At 49.8% G+C, this 17,112-nt stretch overlaps 2 protein-coding genes across 2 annotated transcripts in view; both read right to left on the bottom strand.

Annotated features, from left to right (window-relative positions):
* LOC119444147 (diamine acetyltransferase 1) overlaps window positions 1–17,112 on the bottom strand; it is a 478,089-nt gene that overhangs the window by 305,554 nt on the left and 155,423 nt on the right. The gene's annotated exons all lie outside the window — the stretch shown is intronic.
* On the bottom strand, window positions 1,350–10,387 carry LOC119446246 (beta-1,4-galactosyltransferase galt-1). Its single transcript, XM_037710628.2, has 2 exons — window positions 7,747–10,387; window positions 1,350–2,614 (listed from the first exon to the last, which is right to left on the bottom strand). Exons 1-2 carry the CDS (start codon window positions 8,143–8,145, stop codon window positions 1,655–1,657), a joined length of 1,359 nt encoding a protein of 452 aa, XP_037566556.1. The 5' UTR covers window positions 8,146–10,387; the 3' UTR covers window positions 1,350–1,654.

The raw sequence follows: 17,112 nt of genomic DNA, 5'->3' as shown, positions 1-17,112 counted from the left end.
TGCGTATCCACCGCCGTAGTAGGTCCACCCCCCACCCTCCTTTCCCCACCTCTACCTGGAGCCTGAAATCTACACGAATAATATGCTGGCGTGACCAAAGTGTTGATATTAAAAAAAACTTAATGAATTTGTTGAACGACAGTTTCATGAGGTCTCTAATTGAAATGGCGACAGCGTTCTTCCTCTTTTTATTGCGAGTGTCCTCAAGGTCACAAATTCCTTTTGTTTCGTAAATGAATATTCGCGTGGCCTTTAGTATATTTTCGAGAATTTTAGTCTGTTCACAGCCGCCTTAAAACAGCTTGGCGTCGGGCTGGTTGGTAGGAAAACTTATTTTTAAAATGTTGCAGTGCAAAGATTTACGCACTGTATATTATACAGGCAGTAATGTGGACGTGCCGTTTCGTTATGGTGAGAGTCGTAATAACTTCGTGCAAATCTTTGCCGCGCGACATTTCTTTTTATTAAGCTGCCGTTTTCCTTTTGCAGATTTTTCTTTTTCATTATTATGACTATATTTTACGTTGAAGGAAACAGCCAGCTCCTGTCATTAGTGCAAACGTCTGTTGATAATTATGTGTATAAAATATTGTACTTAACTCTGGATTCACATATTTTTCTTCTGAGTCGGAAAAGAAGTGTAGCAGTTGTGTCCCCCCATCCTGATGTTTAAATGAACTTTGGCGTTGTTCACAGTGGATAGCCTTCGGGCTTTAACATTTTGGGCTTAGATTTTGCTTTTATATGACGACGCAACACGAAAGGAAGCCAAAGTGCTCGTGCACGTTGCGCAACAGCACACAGCCTGTCCTGCGAATGATCTGTCAACCGGATGTTTTGGTCTCAACGCACCACAAACGTACACACACGTCGAGGAAATCCGTTACACGCTGACGCAGCAGGTTGCAGTGACATTTCCGTGATTGCGGGCTTTCAGCTAGAAGCTGCGCATCGCTGAGTACACAACGCCTTGCCCACGGCCAGGCCCACGTGTGCAAACGAATCCGGGCGAGGGATTTAGGCGAACGGAGGTTGTTCGAGCCAAGTGTAAACACTCGACTATGACGACGCAGCAGCGAAGGAAGCGCATGCTATGCCACGTCCCATAAACGCTTCAAGCTGGAAAGTGTCTCTCAAAGGTACAACATCACTTAAGCTCGCATCAGATATTACAAGCTGTCTGTCAACAATCTATACACTCTCGTTGTATTTATTTATTGGTCGTTCCAATGAGCGCTGTGAAAGGGGCGATGCCGTCGAGCAAAGAGCCGGCGTGTTGAGTTTTTCTTTTTTGTCTGTTTTTTTCATGGGGGGGGAGCATCGCCTTACATGGTCCGTCTGCTTGTTATGAAGGGCAACACATTTCATGCAATCACAACGAAGTACGACATTCACTTGCTGTTACTTTTTTTCCCCACACAAACGATTCGGTTGCGCCAAATTCCGTAATTTAATGAACGCGGCAAATTTATATACTAACCATTCTGTCACGTGCTCTCGAAATCCGAGACTTGCAACTCATAGGTACTGAGTGTTCATGGATTTCAGTATAGGAACCATGACCACCACGATGAGTCTGGCTTGGCAGTGAGGCCACTGCTCGAGTGCGCCTTCGACATCTCGCGATAAAGTCCTATGGACACCTTTGGTTTCGCTAAACAAGTTTCAGCACCACGTCGAAACTGTTCCACATGAAGTCGCGCACTTTGAACGCAACGCGGCTCCAAATGTCTGGCTTCGGTATCAATGGCGAAGCCATCACTGGCTCCCTCCAAACCAGCATGCTCGTGTCCCTAGCGTATTTTCCGCTCGGCAAGTTGCGGTAATGGTACAGGAGCGCCTGGCGCACCCAATCCTGCTTGTCGTTGGCTCGGACGCCGGGCAGGAAGCGCCTGCAGAAGTGTATCCCTCCTTCCAGAACGCCCAGGGGATCCGCGAAGTACTTGCTTCTGATGCCCATTGGCCAAACGTGGCGACTGCGGTTCAGGCTCGCGAAGATGAAAGGCCGATCTATCCTGGAGGCCGCCCGCATCCAGAATACGTTGCGCACTACGAGGCACGTCTTGGACGCCGGAAACTTGGCCACGAGTTCGGCTATGGTACGGGGCTTGCCACGGCCGGGAAGCGGAAACACGAACTCGTCCAGGTCTACGATCAGAACCCGCCGCGAAGCATTCGCGTGCCGGTACAGGCAGTCCTGCGTGAAGGAGCCCTGAGCCAGGGCCCAAGCCTTCTTGGCAGCCGGTAGAGACCAGGCGAGGAAGTCGATTTTCAAGCGGTCTCGGTGTTTCCGCAGGTACTTGTTCACGTCGTAGTCGGAAGTGTAAGCGTAGAAGGTGAACCTCTGGACGCCGTGGAGTGAGTAGTATGCCAGGAAGTGCATCAGGTCGTGCGCCTTGGGCACTCCACCGTAGAAAGGCCGAACGCAGAGCGCGAGGGAGTCCAGTTCTTGAGCGCCGGGAGAGCGTGCCCTGTAGTGGACCGGGATCCTCGAAGACGTTCCGACCTCGGCTCCGGTGACGGTCACCCGCACAGTCCGTGGCGTCTCGGAGTCGTTCGACGCGTGGTAAGGGCAGATGATGAAGACGCCGTCGTACTTGGCGTTGTGGTGGTCCTGAAACACGGAAATCGCTGGTCAGGAAGCAGGTCTACAGAACGCTATTTCTGAGCGCGTACGAAGTGACGGCTTAGAATTATAGTTGTAAAACTGACAAGTCCAAGAAGAATTTTTCTCAAGTTCGGCTTGTTGTCCGGGGGGTTCTAAGGTGTAATGATATCTTGGCCTTGTAATATGTCGTACTGCCTCGGCTTTTTGAGTGCGGGTCCCTGTATGTCGTCGGCTGCCTCCGCAATATTGGGTTTAATAAACGCTATAATATTGTTCGTCGATGAATCGGACAGCCGCTTCTCGAAGGTTCGTGGTCAAATTTTGTGTGTATGAAAGATTTCTTTTATTTACCTTTACTCTACGAACAATCCCACGTGCTACGCTGTGTGTCCGGGTACCCTCTGCATTTGTCGCATGCGAGTAGTTCTTCAGTGCCATGTATGCAACGCCTGTATTGTATCGGTAACGACAATGTTATAAGCGCGGAGAACACTAGATAGAAGAGTTACCATGCTTTTTTTCGATGCTGCTATATTTAACGCACATTTATCATGTGCGTAATCATGGGGTGTATTTATATACACCCCATAAATTAAAGGAAGCAGCCGCAAGCATTCTACTCCAGACGTTGCATTGAAACCCTGGTTAACGCTACCTTAAGCTATTTATGACTTAACTTTATTAAATATGCTACCTATCTCAATTTATGTTCATTTTGCAAAACTCGACATCACGAGTGAATATTTCCGTTGAGAGCTTACTAGCGCCCACTTTGTACAACTTGAGTGGTGTTGGTGAAAAATGAAAATTATTGACTATGCGTCTTCGTTAACCTACCTGTAAATATGTAGTTTCTATGTACTCCCATCTGGTTTAAGAGCAGCCGGGCAGAGTTCTGTCTTTACCGGAGGCATCTGGCAGCTTGTTCATTCCGCTTATTTGTGTTTACTTTATATTGTAAAATCTATTAGGAATAACTATTACAATGTTCTGGGTTTTCCATTATTAACATTAACTTACTTTCAGCGTCTTCTATGCTCTCCGAGTGTGCTATTTACGGAAAGCGAAGTCACACTTCTAGCTAACGCACATTGCTAAATTACGAGTCCGGGAAATATAGAATGACGTGGAAACGTTTGCACGAATAGTGCACAATATTCCGTTTCATCTGAACGGTATATTCATTGAAGGCAACGAATATCAACCGAAAAACACCAGATCTTTCTAAGAATCCTTTTGTAAGTGATAACAATTTGTCATCTAGCTCTTCATAAGTTACTTTGGCGCTCTGAAGAGTTGAGTTGGAACAGAAAGGAGCTCCGAGATGCGCCGATACAATGTGCTCTCGACCAAAAAAACTGACAGTTCGGCAAAAAATCGTTGCCGGTATGACAGTTTGAAAACCGCCACTATGGTCGACCTAAAAGGCACACACACACTGCTGGGTGAGCATGCGCGTTTTGTTGCTTTTTTTTTCTCCAACACCCTTTTGTGTGTGTGTTTTTAGCATAGCTGACCGAACTAGAGAGACTGCAGCCGCAAAATTGACTTCTTCACAAGTTCTTCGCGTCCTTCTTTATCCGAAGACCGCCTTAAGAAAGTCGCGTGCGAAAAGCGCACCGGGCCACATCTTAGATTTTTCGCGCAGCTGACTCCTGAAAGAGGATCAGTTCATAGTTGACGGCCGTTTCGATAGACTACTTGTTAAAACATGATAACCTGCCTTGACGACACGCGTGATGTGACGATTTTATTCCCTTCCCGACACAGAAACCGTGTTTTTCTGGCCTTCTGCGCTGAACCTGTGCTTTGTATATATTGCTTTGACAGCAATAAACCAGTGGTTGTTAGTTCAGAGCCTTGTCTGTCTACTCACTTCGTCCCGTCCTATAGCACTGTTTGTTCCCTTACCAACATTGGGTAACAAAATTTTGCGGAGGAACAGCGACTCATGCGCAGGACGAACATCTGTTTTCCCTCTTCTAAGCGACCCACATTTGAATTCTTGGGTCTCATGGCTATATATATGTGGGCTTTGAAATGTTTTCGTACTTACCAACAAATTTAAAAAGAAGCGCCTTTCACTCCGGTATCAGCAAATCAGTGTACTGACCGCAAATAACTTTATTCGAAAATATTCTAATAGCAGTTACAGCTGTGGAACGTAGGTACCAGAACGGCGATCTAGACTCAGCAAGAAGCTCTGTGCCGCAGGCCAGCAGGACTCGAAACGAAATAACAGTGCGCGTAAAAGAACGAGCACTTCAGTAACGATACAAAAGCTTTCTGTTTCTTCTTTTTTTTTTTTTTTTTGTCTGCGACTGCCATTCTCGACCTGAACCTGGACACGGGAATCTCTAGCGATTTGACTGTTTACTGATCCACAATTCTTTGTTATGACAAACAAAGTTAAAACGCTGGAGACTGCCGAGATGCTGAGCAAGAAAAAGAGCGACAAACACGTTATGCACAGCGCTGGACAACGTAGAGGGGCGTGTCTTACCGAAACCCGCGCGTTTAGTAAAAGCCACGTCTCTCGGGCGTACTGAATGTTGCTCGTGTTCCCGTTTTCAAGCGTGAAAATTGCGCGCACCTTCTCTCACATGCCCTATGGTGTTGGGCTGCTAAGTACGATCGAGGTCGTGGGATCGAATCTCGGCCACGGCGGCCGCATTTCGATGGGCACGAAATACCAAAACACCCGTGTACTTAGATTTAGGTGCATGTGAAAGAACCCCAGGTGGCCCAAATTATTCCGGAGTCCCCCACTGCGGCGCGTCTCATAATCATATCGTGGTTCTGGCACGTAAAACCTCATAATCTAATCTAATCTAATTTAATCTAATCTACTCTAAGCTCTCTCTTATGCGAATTATATATATAACCACAAATCACTGGCAGCTGCCTAGTGAAGTGCATATAGAAAAAAAATACCTACAAACACTTCCGAGTTGTTGAAGAAATAATGTAATTAAATGACATAAAACTAAATGCCAGTCCTTTTTCCAGGTGTAAGAAGTACTCCAAAGCCATTGACCACCAAACGAAGCGCGGCAATCATGAAAGTGAATATTTTAACGTGAACTGGGAGGGGGGGGGGGAGTATTCTGTAAGAGTCCACCTAGTAGACTGTCCACTTCGACTGTGGCGATTGGCTCCAGCGGCCAATCGAGAAGGAGCCAGCCAGTCTCCTCCTCGCTCAAGCCGCTGGAGCCAATCGCCACAGCCGAAATGGACAGTCCACTAGGTGGACTCTTACAGAATAGCCCCCCAGGCTGGACACATCAACTTCGCAGCAGGCTTATCACGCTGCTTTGTATGAGTGGTGAAATATCAGGCAGCACACACTGACAGCCCCACCCATTCAGTGACCAAACTTCAAATACTTGCAGTTCTTAAGCTACAACGTCGAAAATACATACAGCGGGTGCAAATGGGCAGGTATTTACTAAAGCCTAAATTAAAGCATATTGGTCAGCTGAAGGCCAGTTAAAGCGCAAAAACAAATGGCCTTTCTAGCTCCATAAGTCCTTGCTAGAAAGAACTAAAATTTCTACGCGCTGAAACAGGTTCATTAGGACTTTGGTGACATTCGTTTAATATCAAAACCAGTGGCAAAACACACGTTACTACTAAAAAAAAAAAACACCGCCCAAGCACTCCGTACAGATCGTTAACCAGCGAAGCTGAAACGTGCAGCCCCGGTGTTCAGCAGTGGGTTAATCCCGACGCTGTATTGAAGCGTTTCTCAATTATTGGTTACATGTTTGTGTTTCTAGTGGAACGCAAGCGCCAATGGCGGGCGGTCGCTGCTAACCATGACGCCGAACTAACTCGAGATATCGAACGCATGCGTCAACCGCGAGCCGAGGAGCCGGCGTTGCGGGCAGAACAGGTACGACGCAGAGAACGACGTCACTAAGGGCGCTGCCAATGGCGCGCGTGCTTGGGTGCGACGTAGAGAACGACGTAACTGACGGCGCTGCCAATGGAGACGTTTAGAGAAACATGGGACGAACGGTTTTTCGTTTCGCCTAGCCATATACAGCTTTCGCTGTAAAAAGTCGCAGTTTCGCCCTACAGGCGAAGCATCGATTGCCATAGCAAATTAGTAGACAGCTATACGAAGTAAGGATAGTAGCTTTATCGGCCATATAAACTTGAAAACATTCGCTTATAAGCGAAATTAACAAGCATGGTATCATGCACGCACAAGCAAACATGAACACATCTCACTCGATGATCGCGAAAACTCGCTGTCAAAACGCTGGAGTGAGGAAGCGTGGCCCAGCAGCGAGCGAATTCACCTTCGTGCTGCCTCTCGAACAACGTGAGCCCTTGGCGCACCTAGGCTGTGTAATGATCGCGATAGCTTTCAAGATAGGTTCCGCGCGGCCGCGCCATATGCAGCAGCCGACGGTGTAGAACGACCCCCCCCCCCCCCCCCCCTCCGTCCACTCCTCCCGGTGCCTTGCGTGCGACAGAAGACTACGCGCTTCCTCCCAGTCTTGCTCCCTTGTGCGTGCGAGATTGAGCCGCCATCGTTGGCTCACCCTCGTACGCTTTCAATCGCACATACAGCAATCGGCGCGCAGGGACGATGTTATCACTCTTTGACTTTATACGGAACACCACGGCGACGGCGGAAATGCGCCTGGAGTGTCCATATAATTGCTATCGCAAGAAAAGAAAAAGAAGAAAAAAACCGTCATGGCGTTGAAGTAACAGCTCACGTTTATTCAAGTGCTGTACGCACATACACGGGGCTCTTTATATAATGGTTACACCGTTTGACTAACCCATCATTTAGTCTAACCTCATGTACCGCGATGATTTTCCGTTACCCACGTTGTTTGTACTTTTTTATACACGCTGGTCAAAAAAAGGAAGAAAAAAAAACGATGTAATCTCTTCATGATTAAAATACATGTCTGCCTATAGTATCACGTTATACTGCGTTTAACTTACTTCTCACGCTGTACACCTGGAATAGCTTGCAAGACCATTAGCCAAACTACATTGCCAGATCGCAATTTTACAGGAAAAAAAAAAACAGGAAAAAGAAACGGTAGTTTAAAGGTTAGCCTAACCCTCAAGTTCCCCCCCCCCCCCCCTATTTTTTTTTTCTCATAACGAACCTGAAGGAACTCCACTTCGGCAACGACAGGCTGGGCGGGCTTCTCGGGCCGGTCGTCGATCAGGCAGGAGCAGTTGACCTTCAGCGTCGGATTGAGACGCATGAGTCCCACGACGCGCACAACAGTCGCGTTGGCGCCCAACCGTGGGTCGAGGTAGGCCGAGTAGAGATACACGTTGGCGCTCACTTTCACCCACGCGTCCATCCATTCGGCGCCGTCCGCGGTGAAGTAGGGCGACGCTCTTCTTCTTTGCTGAATTGTCGATGAGTGACGCCGCCGCTGCTGCTGCTGCTCGGGAGAGTCCCGGACGACGCTCGTGTTTAGCCTGTAGTTGATGCCGATGACGAATCCGCCCACGAACACGCATAGAAGCAGCAGCAGTTGCTGGGTCCTTCGCATGGCGCTTAACAGCAGCTATCAAGCTTAAGACAAGATCTGGAATAGACCTGTGGTGAACGTCAGGGTCCGCCGGGTACGTCGCTGTCTTGTTCAAGAAAGGCTGCACGTCTTAACGGCAAATTGTTGTTGCCTCAAAATATGGCTCGTACCCACGAGGAGGGATTGCCCACACTGGATTGATTGAAAAAGTACACCACCCACAGTGGTGGTTTTAAATGCGCTTGAGCGCGCGGGCAGAAGCTCGTGACGCGCAGAGGAGATGATGATAAATTGTCGTCTGCTAGGCGGATGAAAGAAGGAGTTCCAACAAATCCCCCGTGAAAATAACCTTAGTACTAATTGTAGATTGCTTGCAGACTTCTCATGGTACACTTTACCTTCTTATATAATAGTCCTTTTGGATACATACATTCCGCAGGACTGTCCGTTCACAAAATACATTAACGATCTATTTGTTTAACTGGGTCTCATGGTCCTCCTAGCGTGCTGTCTACAGAATGTAGATGGAGATTAGTCGACAAAACGGTAAGGCCATAATAACTCCGCAGGTTGTCCATAGACTATCTATAGACTTAACCGTGAAACGTCTGTGCACTTTTTGAATGGAATGTCTTACTAGATTTCTTGTGATGCAATAATGCGCCCAACCAGAATCAAACGATAAAGGGATGGTTTTCATGGGTGACTCACGTGGCAAATTAACTTATAAGAACTCAAGTCGTAGTGTGACTGGAGCGAGACAAATGCTGGTCATTTATTTTTCTTTTTTTACTTCTCTTAAGCACCGCACAGTAGTGCATAACTGGACTTGGTGCTCGACAACTTTCCAATGACCGCTCTCCAACAAACCCTCAGGGTAATGGCAATAAAGAGCTTGTTTGATCAGCCTTGAAATTTTGGTTGCGAAGCCAGAACAACTGAAAAGCATGTCATTTGCGATACATTACTATTCATAATGAGTGGGTTACTATTCTGAAAGCTTATTTCGTCTTCTCTAGTTTTTTTTTTTTTTTTTTCCCTTTCGTTTGGCACAATGACACGCAGTTCTCGGTGAAATTGAGTCAGGGCGCGGCCCTCACATTTGTGGTTCTGTCATTGTGGAAGCTTTGTAATGAATGTTGTTATACACAAACGCTACAAATGTCGTCGAGACGTGTCTGACAAAAGGTTCAGGGCACGCACGCCTCGATTACACATCGCATCCGGTCACGTTGGCCGGAACCTCATCTACCGCTCCGTCTATACTTTCTGGTCATCGTCCTTGATCAGCTGGGCACTGGAATGTAAATAGACCCGTATGTTTTTTTTTCTTTTTTTTTTGGTTTCAGTACTATAAACCGGTGTAATGGTAGGATTCCTTTCGTATCACTCTTTTACTTTCTTGTAATCTACCGTTCACGAACGACCGATTCCTGGGATAACATTGACTTGAGCGCCACTCGGACTGCTGACGAACCGCGAAAATGAATATAATTCCCCTAGAATCGCTACATTATTAGTAGCCTATAGTCTCGCTCGAGACTTCGCCAGCTGTTTCTTTACGCCTCTCGAGACAGATACGAAACGAAACGTCTCGTAGACTTTACAACGGAAACACGACTTCTAAACTACGTTTGGAGGTATTTGCGCCCCCATGTATACACGAATCGAATTGCGGCAGCAGCAATCACAGAGTACAAAAGGACAGGCGGCCCTAAAACAGCAAAGCCGAGTTGAGGTTACGACAATAAAGCAATGCATATACAAGAGCGTTAACGAGAGCAGTTTCCGGTTGGCTACCCTGCGTTGGTCGAAAGAGATAACGGGATTTCGAGAAGAAGAAAGGGTTATGAGAAACGTGAACACACGCACTATGAACACCCGGCTGCTTGCACAGTCCTCTTCAAGAAGGAAAACAAAAAATAAAAGCACCGCTTGCAGACCCAAAACGAAGACGACACTCGCTGCAAAGCTGGCAAGCGTTGTTAGCACACCGTCGCACGCCGACATCGACACAAAAGGCGTCCTCGACGCTTGCACAGAGATTCGGGGTCTTTCCTTCTTCCACGCCGGTGTCGTCGCATGTCGCGCTGGAAGCGAGACACACCCGAAGTCAGAACACGCCTCGCCGCCTCATCTTCAGCATCTCCGGGTCGTACATAACGCGGCGTGGCTTGGCACCCGCGACGAAACAGTGAGCCTTAGTTAGAAACTGACGACGCGGCAAAACGCTAAAGCGCGCGCGCGCTCGAGGTCGGAGCTCCAAAGCGGGGGGAAGGGAAAGGAGGGGGTGTATATTCGGCGAAAATCCCGCGCGATAAATGGCGTCTCGCCGTCCGACTGAGCACATTGATCGGAAATGCTGGCACAGCTGAGCCCGAGCTGCTCGCGTCGCCAGTGAAGCGTTAAGGAAGCGAGGCCGTTCGACGCGCCGCCTAATAGGCGGCGAAACGACATCCGACAGCCCTGGGACGTGGAGACCGTATCGCAGAGCCACCGCCGAGGCCGCTACTTCCGGTGATTCGACGTGCTGCGCACACCATGCAATGCTGCGGCGTGGTGCGCGGGCGAAGGGTGAAAGGAACATGTATGTATACCCCGCCTCACAAACGGCGTTGCAGTTCAGTGAAGGCTCGTGTCAGTCAAACAGTAAGCGAGAGCCGCCGGCTGTTTTGTCTCATTCGGAGTGTATAGGATAAACAGTTGGAGTGGACCTCGGGTTGAAAAAAAAAATTCAGCGCAGCTTACAGCCGAAGACTAAGAAAGAGGCATGCGTCGACACGAGCCGTGTTTTTCGGTTTCACTATACTTTAGTGTTGACAGAGCGCTTGCTATACCTACTGATCATCCCGTGATGCCTGGTTTCAGCCAGCGTCACTCGCAAGGCGATCGCATAGGTGGACGAATGAAAAACGGGACTACGAATGCGCTGACTCATTGCTGCGGTACCTGCATCACACAGGGCTGCATTCGTATATTCGTTGTATTTCTCTTTTTTTTTTCATGTTTATTTTACTGTCCGTGACGATGTACTACAGCACAGAGGGGTGCACGGAGGAAGGGAAGTGGTAGCAGGAAGAAGTAAAGAAGGGGAAGGAAGGAAGGAAGGGGCGGCGGAGTAGCTAAGCAAAAAAATGTCACAGTTTCGCCCTAAGGGCGAAGCAATGAATGCGATAGCAACACAGCAATGTCATACGAAGTAAGGTGAGCGGCTTTGGTATCAATATGAATTGTAGTAAACATGAGCTGATTACGTAAGCAGGTGTGCTGCGGCGTAAGTAGACGGACATGAAGAGAGACTCGATGACCACGAGAAGGCGCGTGTGAAACGGTGGTGTTGATGAGAAGCGCTTCCCGTGGGCAGCGCGTGCGAAGGGACACACCTGTAGCACTGCACTGCATATCCGGGCAGCATTGCATGTGTAGCGTGCGTTAGAAAATGTGGCCCGACTATTATGAACAAGCGTGATGTGAGCGCGCACAAACAAACATGAATAGATCACACTGAATGACTGCAGACAACGACTGTCAAAACGCTGGCAGCAAGCGCATACGCTGCAGAGGGCGAAGGTACGTGCGGTCTATCGCTTCAACGGAAACTGAGCGGCGAATGCACGGCGCATAAAGGTCAGAGCCGTGTGGAGATAAGAGACGGTGCGGGCGAGCGACAAGCGCGGTTGTTGGCAGAGTAGAGGTGCCCCCCCCCCCCCCCCCCCGGCTCCCTCCGGCGCTGGCTTCCCGCTTCCTTGCTTGCACGTGGGAGATTGAGTGCGTTCGATCTCCGTGATAGCGCGCGTCCCCGCACGCTTCCGCTCGGGCATACGGCGCGCGGCGAAGACTTTATCTATAGGGAACCTCACGGCGACGGCGACGGCGACGGCAGAAATCCGGTTGGAGTGTCCATATAATTGCTATCGCAATAATAAGCTTCGGAAGGCGGTAACGCTTATCTCCGCCCGACGAGATAAAAATATACGGGTCACGCCTCGGAAAGCTCCGGGTCGCATCGCGCGAAAATCTGGAGAGATTTTTTTTAGTAGGAGGGCGTTATTTGACGAAAGAATCACAAGTGCCGAATCCCGCATCAAGATTACTTTTGCTAGACGGAAGGTAAATTTAAGCGTTGTCAATGAGAAACTATGTAATCTCGGCATCTATAGTGTTCTTGCTCGACAGATGAGGCCATAGATTGAATTGGGGCACATGCGCAATCAGAATATTTGCGCGTAACATTTGCTGACTCCCATCGTACCTGCTGACTCGTGTTCTGTTTAAGCGAAGCTTTCGTTATCTTTCTTTTAGGGGGGGGGGGGGGGGGGGGTGTTAGGTCTAATCTAGTTAATTGGGCCGATCCCGGAGAGACTTTATAACTAATGGTGGTGTCTTGTTGGGCAGATCCTGCTAGCAGTCCACGATATGTGTCGTTGGCACTGCAAAGTCATAGCAACCGCACATTCAATAGTATTCACCAATATAGCAAGACAATAAGTAGGTGTCCCCAGCCTCATATCTCAGAAGGTCTACCGGTAATCAATCGCTTGACTTTGACAATCATTCTCGAATAATTTCGCCTATTTTATTTTCTTTTACTTGTCGTTCTGTAGGAATTTCCTTTCTTCAAAAATTCCATCGAATTAGTTCATTCTGAGGTTAAACTAAGTAATAATCATCATCAGCAGCCTTTATTTATGTCCACTGCAGGACGAATTAACCCTGTCTTGCGCTAGCTGGTTCCAACTTGCGCCTGCAAATTTGCTAACTTCATCTCCCCACCTAGTTTTCTGCCGTCCTCGACTGCGCTTCCCTTCCTCTTGGTATCCATTTGTAACTCTAAAGGTCCACCGGTTATCCATCCTACGCATTACATGGCCTGCCCAGCTACATTTTTTCTCTTGATATCAATATCGGCTATCCCCGTTTGCTCTCTGATTTACACCGCTCTCTTCCTGCCTCTTAACGTCAGGCCTAACATGTTTCGTTCCATCGCTCTTTGTGCGGTCCTTAACTTGTTCTCGAGCTTCTTTGTTAGCCTCCAAGCTTCTGCCCCATATGTTAGTACCGGTAGAATGCTATTAACGAAGTATCAAGGAGCAATTGTTGGCAGCCCTCTCACATATTCTACCATATTGACACGTACACATGTTTATCTTTCACCGGTAGCCGCTTTCAACATTGGCTGACAAATGTTAAACGTTATCGCTCGGCGCAGGACGCGCCTGCATTGGAAGCTTCTCGGACGTTATCAATGCTTCTATCCGTCGTCTGTGGTCGCCGACGCCCATGTAATCTGATTGTATGAGCGACGCGAATTGTCTAGAACTTTCTGGAAGACACGCGGGCATCAGGGATTAATCTGGAACCTTCGATGACTCAGGTATAAAAGCCGACGCGTTTCGCCGCTGATCAGATTTTCGACGATCGCCGACTGTGTTCGCCGCTATCGTTGTGCTTTGAGTGTAGCTTGCTTTTGTGGGCACAGGTTCGCCCAATAAACAACCAGTTTCGTCATACACAGTTTTGTGACTGTTTTCTCTACCGTCACTACTACGTGACATCTGGTGGAGATGCTAGTTCGTTCATGCACCGAACGCCCCCGCAAAGCCGCGACCCAAGCCCGAAACCGGAGAACGAGACCAACGTCGCCAAGGACCAGCGAGCTAGCCGTAGGCAGCAAGGACTTGTGCCGGAGTTCGGACTTCTTCCCGAAAAGACCACTGCAATCAAGGCCAAGTCAACGACCAAAATGGCAGCACCAGCGTCCCCCATCCTGCTGCAGCAACCTCGGGAGCCACCGACTTTTCGTGGATCATCGGCTGAAGACCCTGAAACCTGGCTGGAGACATACGAGAGGACCGCGACGTTCAACAAATGGAGCGACGACGACAAGCTGCGCCATGTGTATTTTTCATTAGATGATGCTGCTCGGACCTGGTTTGAGAACAGAGAGACCACCCTGGTGACGTGGGACCTATTTCGTGAGAACTTCATGATGACTTTCACGAATGTCGTGCGAAAAGAAAGGGCCGAAGTTTTATTAGAAACCAGAGTGCAATTGCCGAACGAGAACATCGCAATCTTCACGGAGGAGATGACTCGCCTCTTCCGCCACGCCGACCCCGATATGTCAGAGGAAAAGAAAGTTCGGTTCTTGATGCGGGGCGTCAAAGAGCATCTATTCACTGGATTGATGCGCAACCCGCCCAAGACTGTGGCAGAATTTGTTTCGGAGGCCACAACCATCGAGAAGACCCTTTAAATGCGAGCCAGGCAATACAACCGCCGTGCACTGACAAACTACGCCGAAGCTCAAGCTCTAGGCGCCGACGACCTGCACGAGACGATCAGAGCGGTTGTACGGGAAGAACTACAGAAATTATTCCCAAGATCGCATCCTCAGGTGACTTCAATCGCTGACATAGTTAAAGAAGAGGTTCAGCGATCACTAGAAGTGCCAGAAGTTCCGGTATCGCCTCAACCACAGCCGCAAGCGATGACCTACGCCGCCGTCGCCCGTCGTCAAGGCCCCCCTCCGCGCTCGCGCCAGGGCCCCGTAACGCCGCAGTTCCGTCGTCCACCGCCGCCGCCGCCAGCACGCCCGCCCGTCGCCCAGCGCAGCTCCCAGCGGAAGACGGACATTTGGCGCGCCCCCGACCACCGCCCGCTCTCGTATCACTGCGGGGAAGCCGGCCATGTCTACCGCCGATGCCCATACCGCGAGATGGGCCTACGAGGGTTCGCCGTCAACGCGCCACGTCCACAGCTTGGCGAGCGACCACGTGACATCGCCGACTACCTTGCCGGAGCCCAGTGGCAACCACGACGGCCCTCACGCTCGCCGTCTCCAGGCCGCTACATCTCGCCGCATCGCCGCCTGTATGCCGGCCCAACCCGGGGCCGATCTCCCAGCCCATACCCGGGAAACTAAAAGCAGCAACCGATGGAGGTGCGGTTGCTGTACGACGCAATGCCGAAGATCCTCCTCCGCCGCCGACGACGACGACGATTCGCGAATCATCACGACGAGATATCAGCACGCCGCCTAGCAACAGCCTTGACAGCACATCGCCGCCGAACGAAGACCTTCCGACGCGACGTAGCAGCAGCAGAGCAAGCCGACGCAGCCGTGATCCGACGCCACGAATTAACCGCAACGCCAGACGCCGGTCTACCGATCTTGACGTGCTCATCGATGGTCATAACGTCACCGCTCTCGTCGACACTGGCGCCGACTATTCAGTTTTCAGTGGCGCGTTCGCCGCCAAGTTAAAGAAGGTGCAGACGGCCTGGCAAGGACCCGATATACGGACAGCGGGAGGTCACCTAATAACGCCGGCTGGAATCTGCACAGCGCGAGTCACGGTAAACAACCGCACTTACCCGGCGAGTTTCGTAATCCTGCAGCACTGCTCCAGGGACGTCATCCTAGGCATGGACTTTCTACACCAACATGGTGCAGTCATCGACTTAAGGTCCAAGTCGATAACGCTTTCAACACACAAAGCGATACCGCCGGATACATGCATCAGTTACCATGCCTTGAATGTGCTTGAAGAACAAGTCACCGTTCCGCCTCACTCCAGCGTAATGATTTCCGTCGGTACGGAAGTGCCTGCAGACATGGAGGGCGTCATCGAGGGCGATCATCACTTACTGCTGTACCGTGAAATTTGCGTCGCTAGAGGCATAGCTGAGCTACGTGCAGGGAAAGCAACGGTGATGCTCACGAACTTCAGCCCCGAATACAAGCACATTAACAAAGGCACCACGGTTGCCTACATCGACGAAATAGTACAAGCCAGCAGTGCTTTCGCCTTCACGGATTCCAGTGCACCCGCAACGACGACTATAATACCTGAAGCAACTTTCAACGTTAATCAGAACCTTCCCAGGCATAAGAAAGAACAACTAAAAGCTCTGCTCCTGCAATACAAGGATTGCTTCTCGTCGTCGTCAAAAGTTCGACAAACCCCTGTCGCCAAGCACCGAATCATAACCGACGAAAATGTCCGCCCACTGCGTCAGAGCCCGTACCGAGTTTCGGCACGCGAACGCGAGGCTATAAGGCAACAAGTCGACGAAATGCTACGCGACGACATCATCCAGCCGTCCAAGAGTCCGTGGGCGTCCCCCGTGGTGTTAGTGAAGAAGAAGGATGGAACCCTACGTTTCTGCGTCGATTATCGTCGCCTCAACAAGGTCACGAAGAAGGACGTATACCCCCTTCCACGGATTGACGACGCCTTGGATCGACTATACAACGCAAAGTATTTTTCGTCGATGGACCTCAAAACCGGCTACTGGCAAATCGAAGTCGACGAGAGGGACCGGGAGAAGACGGCCTTTATAACACCAGACGGACTGTTCGAGTTCAAGGTCATGCCGTTTGGTCTTTGCTCGGCACCTGCGACTTTCCAACGCGTCATGGATACAGTACTGGCAGGCTTGAAGTGGCAGACTTGCCTCGTCTATTTGGACGACGTCGTTGTGTTTGCCTCAAGCTTTGAAGAACACCTGCGGCGCCTTGAAACAGTTCTTCAAGCAATCAAAACCTCCGGACTCACGTTAAAGCCAGAAAAGTGCCGCTTCGCATATGAGGAGCTCTTGTTTTTAGGCCACGTCATCAACAAGTCTGGAGTGCGCCCCGACCCTCAGAAAACTGCGGCCATCTCCAACTTTCCTCTGCCCGCTGACAAGAAGGCAGTGCGTAGATTTCTGGGACTGTGCGCCTATTACAGGCGCTTCGTCAAGGATTTTTCACGGATCGCCGAGCCACTGACGTACCTCACGAAGGCCGACGTCGAGTTCAAGTGGGAGATGCCGCAAATCGAAGCATTTGAAGAACTGAAGCGACGCCTACAATCGCCGCCCATCCTTGCGCATTTCGACGAAAATGCCGATACCGAAGTCCACACCGACGCAAGCGGCGTAGGACTCGGCGCCGTGCTTGTGCAGAGGACTGATGGACTAGAAAGGGTTGTAAGTTACGCT

The sequence above is a fragment of the Dermacentor silvarum genome, chromosome 3 (genome assembly GCF_013339745.2).
Source record: "Dermacentor silvarum isolate Dsil-2018 chromosome 3, BIME_Dsil_1.4, whole genome shotgun sequence".
In the NCBI taxonomy this organism is placed as follows: Eukaryota; Metazoa; Arthropoda; class Arachnida; order Ixodida; family Ixodidae; genus Dermacentor; species Dermacentor silvarum.
This window is presented reverse-complemented; position numbering and strand designations above follow the sequence as displayed.

Coding starts and splice junctions, on each gene's coding strand:
- LOC119446246 (XM_037710628.2), bottom strand. CDS start 8,145: ATGCGAAGGACCCAGCAACTGCTGCTGCTTCTATGCGTGTTCGTGGGC. Junction 2,615..7,746: donor CCGAAGTGGAGTTCCTTCAG/GTTCGTTATGAG, acceptor TCCGTGTTTCAG/GACCACCACAACGCCAAGTA.